Below are 11,710 nucleotides of genomic sequence, written 5' to 3'. Positions count from 1 at the left end.
TGCTGCCGGACCTGCTGAGCTTTCCCAGCAACTTTGTTTTTGTTCCGAATATTTTTCTGTGGTTTTGATGTGAAATTTTCAGGATCAAGGTATATTTCAACGTAACAAACAATTCCATGGCATTTTTTTCAGCTGAATTGATTGCTCATAAACATCACGTTTACTGTGCTATTCTAAGAATTGAGACACCGAGTGATTGGGGATTCCCCCTAACTCCCCCATAGCCTCCCCACTCCTTGTGCACCATCCATCCAGCCGCCTCTCACAACGCGTGCCCATCTTGCAGGAGTCATTGTGTGGCCTAATCATGGAGAACTGCCCTCCACTGTCAGGGCTAGGGTGAGGTGGTGAGTAGATCCTCTATGTGCCCCCACCCCTCTCCCCACCATTCCCCCTGATTTAGCTCCAACAGAGTGCTCTGCAGCTCCCAGACTCAACCTGTTTTTGGCTCTGCTGCGGAATGACATTTACAATCCACAGTAGCAGTGGTGCACGATTTGACTGGCTGAACCCAGCAAAGGGGCAAAGGCCAAAGGTGACAGACTCACTGCACCTCCCCCCCGCCCGTGCATTCAGTGACAGCACCATGCACCAATAAAATGCTGGCAACTGGCCCTCGCCTCTGCCCCTGTGCATTGAATGACTGTGCTGTTGACCAATCAAGCACCGAGAGCTGTTCCCCTGCCCCTATGATAAGGCACCTGGTTTCAGAGATAAAACAACGCTCCTTCCTGATAATTTCATGGCACACTTCTTAGCTTGTTGCGGCACACCAATTCTCTATCACAGAAAGGGTTTGGGACCAGAACATTGAATATTTTCAAGGAGTTAGATATGGTCCTTGGGGCTAAAGGGATCAAAGGATATGGGGAGAAAGCAGGAATAGAGTACTGAGTTGGGTGATGATCATATTGAATGGTGGAGCAGGCTTGAAGGGCTGAATGGCCTACTCCTGCTTCTCTGTTTCTATGAGAGACCAGAATATCATCTTCATGTCTCTCCTATTGAATTATTTCAACATCTTTAAAAACTCTTGGGTGCTTCTTTGGCCCCCTCTTTTCTCAGTTGGAATCCTAACTTCTCAGTTCCAGTACCACTCCTGCTGCCCATGCTGCCTTTCTATCTTTCTCGTTAAGAAGGAGTGTGGAACCATGTGCCACAGAACTGCTCCTGTGGGGAGATATGGAGTAAGGGGAATTAATACATTTGTCCGGGTCTTAACAACTCCCCCGCCCTCCCTCGACCCTTTGTCATGAGGTCTCTGCACAAAACTCATTCAACACAGAAAAGTTTCAACTGAATACTGACTCAAAAACTACTCCACCTGTTATACATCATGTCATAAGGGGGCGATGCAGAGTCAGTTGCAGAGTGGTTGCAATATTAGGAGTTGCTCTGTTAGTTCATGACAGAGAGCATAGATGTTCATAATGTCTGTGTTTATATCTACTTATCTTTAGCTGCACTCTTGGTATTATTAAAAACATGATTTCTATCAGACAAATTTACACCTGACCCGTCAGTTTAGCACTGTATGTTATTAACCATTCTCCTTGAAGCAAACAGTTATTTTATATCTTTGTGCATATGGCTATAACAATAATGAGTAGTGCATGGTGGTTTGATTTGACTTATTATTTTTGCAAAGTGTAAATATTCTACTACTTTTACCATGATCACTACAGCTGCACTGCAATATTAGACCCCAAGATATAGGAGCAGAATTAGTCCTTTTGGCCTATTGATTCTGCTCTGTCAGTCGATCGCGGCTGACATGTTTCTGAACCCCATTCTCTTCCCTTCTCCTCATAACCCTTGGTCCCTTTACCAGTCAAGAACTTATCTATCCCGATCTTAAATACATTCAATGACTTGGCCTCCACAGCCCTCTGCAGAAATTGTTCCACGGATTCATCACCCTCTGGCTGAAGAAATGCCTCCACATCTCAGTTCTGAAGGATTGTCCCTTCACTCTGCGGCTGTGCCTTTGGGTCCTAATCTCTCCTACTACTGGAAACATTTTCTCCACTCTGTTCAGGCCTCTCGGTATTCTCCTAGCCTGTCTAAGTCCTTCTGCAGCCTCCCCGCTTCCTCAATATTACCTGTCATGTCACCTATCTTTTTGTCATCTGCAAACGAAGCAATAATGCCCTTAGTTTCTTTGTCTGGATAGTTAACGCATAAATTGGATAGTTGTGGTCCCACTTGGAACTCCATTGAGTTGCCATCCTGAAAAGACCCCTTTGTTGCTATACTCTGTCTTCTGTCAGTCAGTCAGTTGTCTATCCATGCCCATACCTTGCCTGTAAATTGTGTGCTCTTGTCTCATTTAGCAGCCTCCTGTGCAGCACCTTGTCAAACGTCTTCTGGAAATTCAAATAAATCATGTCCACCGGTTCTCCTTTGTCTAACTTGCTCATTAGTTTCTCAAAGAATTCTAACAGATTTGTCAGGCATGACTGGAGCAACATTTTCACACAGAGGGTGGTTCGTATGTGGAAGGAACTTCCAGAGGAAATGGTACCTGCAGGTACAGTTACAATACTTAAAAGTCATTTGGACAGGTACATGAATAGGAAAGGTTGAGAGGGATATGGTCCAAAAGCAGGCAAATGGAACTTGGTCAGCGTGGACGAGTTGGACCGAAGGGTCTGTTTCCATGCTGTATGACTCTATAGCCTCCCTTTGTTGAAGCTGTGCTGACTCAGCCCTATTTTACCACATACTTCCAAGTACTTCACATTCTCATTATTGATAATGGACTCTAAAATCTTATCGACGACTGGAGTCAGGCTAACTCCCCATAATTTCTCATCTTCTGCCTCCTTCCCTTCTTAAACAGGGGTGTTACATTAACTGCTTTCCAGTCCTCTGTGACCCTCCAGTGATTCCTGAAAGATCGCCACCAATGCCTCTACAATCTCCTTACCTATCTCTTTCATAACTTGGGGGTGTAGACTATCTGGTCTGGGTGATTAATCCACCTTCAGACCTTTCGGTTTCCCCAGCTCCTTCTCCTTAGTGATGACCACTACACTCACCTCTGCCCTTGACTCTCTTGAAGTTCTGATATGTTTTTAGAATTCGTTCATGGGATGAGGGCATCGCTAGCTAGACCATCATTCATTGCCGGTACCTAATTGCCCAGAGAGTAGTTAAAAGTCGTCTACATTGCTGTGGGCCTGGAGTCACATGTTGGCCATGTTAATGATGGCAGTCTCCCTCCCTTAAGGGCATTAGTGAACCAGACAGGTTTTTCTGACAATCATTAATGGATTTATGATCATCATTAGACTATTCATTCCAGATTTTTATTGAATTCAAATTCCACTATCGGCGGTGGCAGGAGTTGAACCTGGGTCCCCAGAACTTTACCTGTGTCTCTGGATTAACAGTCTGGCAAGAATACCACTCCAGTACTGAAAAAAAGCACTCCATTGGTTTTGAAGTGCTTTGGAACATCTCAAAAATAAGTTCTATCTTCCTCCTTGTATGCCTGGGCTGAGAACTCAGAGCTGCCATTTGAGCTGTCTCCACCTGACACCAGCAAAACTTGCAGCTTCTTGGCCCATTGTTTCTTCCTGGTCATTGTAAATCTGGCAGTCACTACCATGCCAGCATGGGGCTTTTGAGGCACGTCAAATGACAGTTAACACAAAATTGACCACCAAGTGTGAACCATTCTATCCTGTATTACAAAGTTTAGCTGTTTGTGGCCTGAACCCTGTATACAAGCTGCATATACTGCGGTTAATACTGCTGCATTCACCCTTTTGAACAGTGGCAACAGTTCTAAATATTGAACCTGGTAGGGTACAGATCTGGTGGGATTGTTGCAGTGTTGCCACTGTGCACATTAAAGCAGTAAACAGGGCTGGACCTGTTGACAACTGGATCATGGAACCTGCAGGTTACTTACAGTATTCTGCCATATGATTTGGATTGGTTCACAACCATTTGGTTCAACTCCAACTGCTGTCCAAATTGACTGGTTTTGCTTATATTCCCTTTGTGTGTGAACCATTGTGTCATTATGTTGGGCTGAATTAGTCTTATTTAATTCAGCACAATGTTGGAATTAAAATATAATTAGGTGGCAAATTATTTTGAAGTACCTGTAGTGAGGGTCTTTGACATGCATTCCATCGCAATGCTACTTATAGGTTCCTCTGGTGTTGATCATTCATCTGTGAGCATGTGGTATCTGTGCCCTCAGATCCTGTGCATCAAACCGCCCTGTGATTGGAAGAGTTTGGGTGTGGCACTGATCCAAAATGATAAGCAATAAAAATTAAGAGATTTTTTTTGTCACTTCTAATTTTAGTTTGAACTGTCTTATCCCTTCCAAGCTTCCGCCTTTCCAACTACACTGAAAATCTGAGAGGTCTAGATGAAATGGCTAGGAAGGCTGCATTCTCCCCAGTTGAAGAATAATTAACGTTGATTTTGGGTAAGATGTAAGGGGATTTGATGGGTCTTTTTTTCCTTTTCCTGTGTGGAATCTGGAACTCAATACCTTTTAAAAGTGTGACCTTATAGAGGTTTATGAAATCATGAGGGGCATAGATAGGGTGAATGGTCAAGGTCTTTTCCCCAGGGTAGGGAAGACCAAAACTGGAGAGCATAGGTTTAAGGTGAGATTGGAAAGATTTTAAAAGGACCTAAGGGGCAACTCTTTCATGCAGAGGGTGGTGCGTGTATGGAATCTGCTGCCACAGAAAGTGGTGGAGGCTGGTACAATTACAACATTTAAAAAGCATCTGGGTTGATATATGAATAGAAAGGATTTAGAGGGATATAGGCCAAATGTGTTAGTTCCTGTCAGTTCTCTTCGCCTGGTCTTCTAAGTTTACAAAGATCCAGTGTCCTTCTGCCTCTGGGACGCAGCTTCCGCCATTTTCCTTTCTAGCTTTCTCACATTTCTGTTTTAAGAATCAGTCAAAATGATGTTTCTATAGCGATGGACAGAAATAGTACCAGCACTGTAATTGCAGGTTTTATCAATTTTCTTCACTTCAGACATCACCATGAAACACATTGTGCAGTCGGGGGCGTTGGTGCTGCTTCAGTTGGCGCAGCAAGTGCACTGCCTCGTGCTCTGCATATTGGATTTGTCAGAGGGGTCGTCATTTGGATGAGACGTGAATCTCACGTCCTTTCTCAGATGGATACAATCGACCCCATTTGGTATGCTTCAAAAAAGCAGGGAAAATCTCCCTCTGCCCCGCCCTGGCTGTTTGTGGTATAATGGCCATAAAGCAATAGTGACTGCATAAGACCCTGAATAATATGTTGATACTTAATGTTGCAATTGCTTATACTTAGGGTCATGTGATACAGTGGTAGTTTCCTTACCTCTGACCGGAAGATCTGGGTCCAACTCACACTTTGGGCTATGACAGCCAGGGTGTGTCATAATAAATCCAAACAGGTTGAGTTTAAAAAGAACAAACTGGTTGGATATCTTGCCGGTGCTTTCGATTAGTCTACGACTGTCCCAGTCAAACGGTGTTTTCCTGCCTTTCCCCACTCCACTCTATGTTTGGTTTCCAAATAAACAAAAGTGCTTAATGATAATGAAAAATTGTACACTATCTGGGAGATTAATATTCGTCCTTGAGACTACAGGAATTTATGGTACAGAGTTGGCAACATTGAATGGTGCTTTGGACACAGAAAATAGAGGGGTGGGCTGTGGGTACAGAAACATCCAGGTCATTTCATGTTTCATCTTCTGTTGTATGAGTTGTTATGTGAAGTCGACTGGAGAGTTGGGGCAGGGGGATGCTGGGAGATGACATGCTGAGATTATGAAGCAAAATCTGATATTAATTCAATTGATGGAGATTCTTTGAAAACCTTTCTTGTGTTGTTGTTGCAGAGCCCTTGAATCCTGGAATGGCAAAGTGGCTTCTGAGGTTTGGAGCAGTAATTACAGGAGGGTTAGCACTGTCTGACTTGTATGTTGCGACCCATGTGGACCCTAACGATATTGGATTTGTTCGAATTATACGAGCTATGGCCACTGTAAGTAGTTTTATTAAGATATGTGAAAATTTAACTTGTACCAAGCTTTCATCTCAAAATTTCTCCCACTTCCCCTCATTTTATCAACCTATCGTTCTATTTCTTTCTCCCTAGTATTTGTCTGGCTCTCCCTTTTAATGCATCTAACATTATTTGTCTCGGCCTTTAGAGGGTTTCACAACCCCTGCTCTGAATCTATGGATAAAGAAATTTCTTTTGGAATTCCCTATTGGGATTTATGAGTTATTATTATAATCCATCCACAAGATCCACTTCTGCAACTCCTCAAGGGTTCTTCAACAGCATCTTCAAAACCTACGATGTCTATCACCTAGCAGGACAAGGGCAGAAGATACACAGGAACACCACCATCAGCAAGTCCCTTTCAAGCCACTCACCATCCTGTCCCGAAATTATATTGCTGTTCCTTCAGTGTCATTGCATTAAAATCCTGGTGCTCCCTGCCTAACAGCATTGCAGATGTACCCATATCACATGGACTGTAGTGGTTTAAGATGGCAGCTCATCACCAGCTTCTCGAGGGCAAATGAGAATGGGTAACAAATGCCGGCCCAGCCAGCGATCTCCGTATCCCATGAAAGAATTATAAAACAAATGCCTAATCTCCCCTCGTAATCTAACCCTTGGCAATATTCTGGTGAATCTGCACTGTACACCTCCCATGACTAATATCTCCTTCCTAAGATGCAGTGCCTCTGTAAAATCCTACAAATCTGTAGGAAGGGTGGGCTCTTTGATGTCTGTGTCCTCTCTCAGGCCAATATCTCCAGTATTGAGGCACTGGTTGCAGTCAATCAGCTGTGGGCCACGTCATCTGTATGCCAGACACAGACTTACGAAACAAGTTCTCTAGTCTGAACTTCGTCACGGCAAGTGGTCAGTCATCAGGAGGGCAGAGGCAGTGCTTCAAGGATGTCATGTTGTCAAAGCCTTCCTGAAACACACGTGACATCCCCATCAGCTCATAGGAATCTCTTGTCCCAATCTGGAGAAGAAGTGTCTGCAAAGGTGTTAACTATTTTGGGCATATCAGACAGAGTCAGGTGGATGCCAAGCACAAACAACTGAAGGAGAGTGAGATGCTCAGATTTTCTCACCCACTTGCCTCTTAAAAACCTGCCCCAGTTTCACATCCAGTGTTGGTCTGTAATTCACCTCTGAATCGACAATGCCAGAGAAAATAAAGTCACCCCTGATCCTGAGGGACTGCCCAAGTATATGAAGCAGAGACACAGTACTCCAAATGTGAGCTAGCCAGGGCTTTACATAGCTGTTGCAAAATTTCCGCTCATTTATATTCTGTTCTGTCCCCTCGTGTTATAAAATCTCACATTTCAGGAGCCTTTTTGATTATTTAGTTATTTGTGTACTTGGGCACATGGATGTCTTTGGATTTTTACTGTTCCGAACTTTTCTCCATTTAATTTATAGAGTCATAGATTCACTCAGCATGGAAACAGGCTCCTTGGTCCAACTTGTCTGTACCGCCTAGATATCCTAAACTGATCTGGTTCCATTTGCCAGCATTTGATCCATACCCCTCTAAACTTTTCCTATTCAGGTGCACATCCAAATGTCTTTTAAATGTTGTAATTGTGTACACCTCCACCATCTCCTCTGGCAGCTCATCCCTTATACCCACCACCCTTTGCGTGAAAAAGTTGCCCCTTAGGTCCCTTTTAAATCGTTCCCCTCTCACCTTAACTGTATGCCCTTTAGTTTTGGATGCCCATACTCTTGGGAAAAGACCTTGGCTATTCACTTAGATCTTCCTTTCCTCTGTTCAAAATGACCTTACGTTAGCTGCACTAGCCTCAGCTTTGTCCACTTGTTTAATATATCAGGGTCTGTTTGTAGTTTTATCTTCGTACTTACACAAATGACTATACCATCAATCTTAATGCCATAGGAAAACTTGGATAAACTCTGTCTGTCATGCTACCTCAATTATTAAAAAATATCGTGAATTTTTGAGGCCACAGCACAGATACCATGATACATGGGATACCATAAGTTACTTACTTCCACTGTGGGTTTATCCTTGTTTATTTTCCTATTCTGTCTTCTAAAATTAAACTAATGTGCCAAACAGGTCATTAAACAGTTAATGGTCTTGAAAAAATTTTCTTTCATTGTCCTTGAGTTATTTTGTGAAGATTTTTTAGTGGACAGGCTTAGTGCCCAGTTTCATTGTAGAAACTGTACAACCCAACCCTGCTCCAGAGCTGGGATGCCTATGAGCAATGAGAGTATAAAACAGTAGGATATGATATTAATGTGTCATGCCTGTAAGTTTAAAGAAACCTTATGCATATAGATGGATCCAGTACCCTCCACCAAAAGTGGAAGAGGGTCGGTGGCATCATGCTGGACCAGGAGAATTTGGTGACCCTGCCTGACAGGAGTGAAGTGGCGTATTGAAAAAGGCAAAAGTCAGTTGAAGAACTTTGTTTTTGTGATGTTAATTTCAGACTGCAGTCATCAGTTATGACTACATGACCTCACTCAAGAAGGTGGAGTATGGGACAGATGAATACGAGACTGTCAAGTCACAGGTAGGCCCAAATCCTTATTGTTGGCATCTCTTGTTGATCAGTGACTTCCTGTGAAGCATTTGATTCGAACATGGTGAGGCAATCTGCTATTTGGCACTGCGGCAGGATATGTGCAGGCCTGTGTGTTGCTCCTGACAGAGGCCCAGGAACTATTGGTGGTGGGGTGAGGGGGAGGAAGGAAAGGAACTCAAAGAAAATTTTGACACCAGGTTGCTCTGTTGCTCCTCTTGATTGTTTTGACAGTAGTGTGAAGGAGGAAGAGATGTGTGCAGAGTGGAGGTGACCATTGGGATCTTGTTGTTTATAACATTTTTCTGGCAAACACCCTCCACTAAATAGTGAGAGTAAGATTTGAGATAATTCAATATTGTTTAAAATAGAACTAGCTAAATATAGAAACAAATTGTATGTATAGAGAGGGACAAGCAGAGGAATAAGCTGTTGAGATTTATTTTTCAAGGAGGTGGCACAAGTTCAATGGGCCAGATGGCCTTCTATTATGCTAAATGGCAGAGAAGTTAGCTGAATGATTAGCTCATTCAAGGAATTAGTATAGTTGTGAAGGACCAAATAACTTAGTATACTGCACTGATTCTGTTCTATGAGTCACATTTCATGTTTTGTGTTACTACTATGGGATAAAGTATGCTCTTATTCAGGAAACTTATTGTGATGGATAGTGAAGGGAAGTTTTTTGCTTTGTTTGAGATGGTCTGCCTGCACTGTGCCTTATGATGAGATCTTTTCTCATCATGGCCCTGTCTTACTCAAGGGGATCAAGGATTACGGGGAGAAAGCGGGAGAATGGAGTTGATAAATTTATCATCCATGATTGAATGGCGGAGTAGACTCAATGGCCTGAATGGCCTAATTTCTGCTCCTATGTCTTGTGGTCTTATGATCTTAGAGATAAAGCATTCCAGATGCCTGCCTTTAGACTTTTAGCCCTTTGATTGAGTGAGCTCTGAAGTGATGGACTTCTGCTTGAATTTTAAGTTCTGTAAATAATGAGCCCCTTCTGTTCCATCCATTCCGAATGCTACTTGATCCTCTCTGCACCACTCTGGTTATCAACTTCTGTACAGGTGTCATTTCCTTGTTGTTTCATAGGCTTGTAAAGATTGTATCTATTTATTTTTCTGTAATTTTGATCGTGGGCTGAAATGAGAAAAGAACACATAAAACAGGATATTTGAAAGATTACTGCATGATTTAAAAGCAAGTTGCCTGATGCTCATTGTAAGTGCTGTTTATACAGCTGTTGGTTCAAGTAGTGGGGGAAGCTTAGTTTCAGATGAGCTGGACCCAGGAGTCTGTGTATGAATGGAGATTTGGCTGGCAACAAATAGCTGAATAGATCTGTGAAATGGTAACTAGCTATCGATGACAAAGGCCTTCTGCCTACAGACAACTATGTGTTTGGCTCCCAGGTAGGTGAACAGCTTAAGGGTGTGAATGTTTTGGAGAGAAGCCATTGGACCTGTGGAAGGGAAGGAACTGTTTCTGGTCTGCAGTAAAAAGCATTATGACCCTGAAGACAGCCACTTTATTTCTTCTCATCAGTTGCCATAGGCTGTGACAAGTAAGTAAAAGACCTTTATTAGTGTGAAGCAATCCCATAGTGTCTCCTGCAAACAAGTGAAAGTATCTGGAGGAGGGTCGAGGGGCAATATTTTGATCAACAAAAATGGATAATCTCAGCAAATCCTGTGCACAGGGACCTCTGAACTGCCTTCCCAGTTTTCCCGTGTGTGTGTCATATGAGTGCACCCATAATGCTGGTAGGAAGAGAGTTCCAGGTTTATTGCCTAACAACAGCGAGGGAATGGCAACATTAGTTCCAAGTCTGCATTGTCTTGGAAAAGAACTTGTGGTTGGTGGTTTTGCTATGGCACCTGTTCTTTCATGTGGGAGAAGTTACAGATTTAGGAAATACTGTTAAAGGGACTCAGGTAGGTCACTGCAGTACCTCCTGTGAATGGCATACTTAGCTGCCATTGTACGGTGTTGGAATTAATATTTATTTCCAAGCTCTGACATTGCACATCAATGGCCTAATCAAGAAGGGTGGCTATCATAATGAAGCTCAGTCATGCATCCTAAGCAGGAGTTTCTGGATACTGAACTGGACCAGCAATAACACTGACTGACTGCCTGGCAGCACACTTCCCTTCCAAAATGTGACTGGCTAACTCTGCAGAAACAGATTTAAACATGGCTACCATCTCTCTGGAATTGGTCTGGACCTTCTGGGTTGTGAGCAAAAAGAAAATCCGTTAGAAATGTTGTCAACTCAAAACTCCTAGTTTCTTGTTTCTTCTTCATTTTCTTTGGTTTCCTTCCTCTGTTACAAAAATGTTGAACATTGGAGGAAAAATGGCTGTTTGGAGGTGTGTGACAAAATCTCCAGGAATGTGTTCAGAGTTGGCAGCCCCAGATTGATCATGGCATCTTGCTGGCTAGCATGGCAATGGAGTAACTAGCTCCTATTTTACGTTATGTTAAAGATTCCTTTTTCTAAATTGTAGCCTTCCTTTTTGTCCACTTCTAGGCTGAGTTTAATGCAGTACAAAGTGTTAGGCCACCCATTCAGAGGTGTCAGTGATATTGTTGGGATGATTTATACTCAAGCTGCAGGTTTTGCTGGAAAGAATGGCATTTAATGCCCATTGTGAATTGCTCTCAGCAGTGGGCATGGACAAGTGCGTGGTGCTCCTGTATTGTCTGGAGGAATGTGCTGTTAATCAAGCCCCACTACTCCACTGGTCACACCAGTGGTATAACTTTATTATTTCAATTACCAAAATGGCCAGTTGCTTCTCTTTAGTATTGCAATGAAAAATAAAAGAAACACCCATCAGGCTCCATTTAATGACCTGAAAAGTAATCCATTTATTATGAATAAATCTCATTCTGATAGCCAGTCACACACACTCAACAACATCATTGCTGTTACTCCTGCAGACAGACACAAGAGCAAGCTGAATGGGTCAGATGTGCTGATGTTGCTTTGCTAATAATGGTCCAGGATAGCGGCGGAGTAGGATGCTTCAGCTGGAGTTCATCCGCTCCAACCGTTCTTCTTTTTCTTCTTTTGTTTTTAACCA

The 11,710-nt window shown here is 42.9% G+C and overlaps 1 protein-coding gene across 1 annotated transcript in view; it reads left to right on the top strand.

Moving 5' to 3' along the window:
* Positions 1 to 11,710, top strand: part of adck1 (aarF domain containing kinase 1) — a 399,982-nt gene that overhangs the window by 17,997 nt on the left and 370,275 nt on the right. The window contains exons 2-3 of the mRNA XM_048600420.1: positions 5,882 to 6,027; positions 8,520 to 8,603. Coding sequence (XP_048456377.1) covers positions 5,882 to 6,027; positions 8,520 to 8,603 — 230 coding nt within the window. The remainder of the gene's footprint in view (positions 1 to 5,881; positions 6,028 to 8,519; positions 8,604 to 11,710) is intronic.

Source organism: Rhincodon typus, chromosome 8 (assembly GCF_021869965.1).
Source record: "Rhincodon typus isolate 14 chromosome 8, sRhiTyp1.1, whole genome shotgun sequence".
Classification (NCBI taxonomy): domain Eukaryota; kingdom Metazoa; phylum Chordata; class Chondrichthyes; order Orectolobiformes; family Rhincodontidae; genus Rhincodon; species Rhincodon typus.
The sequence above is the reverse complement of the archived record's forward strand: the minus strand, read 5'-3'. Positions and strand labels throughout refer to the sequence as shown.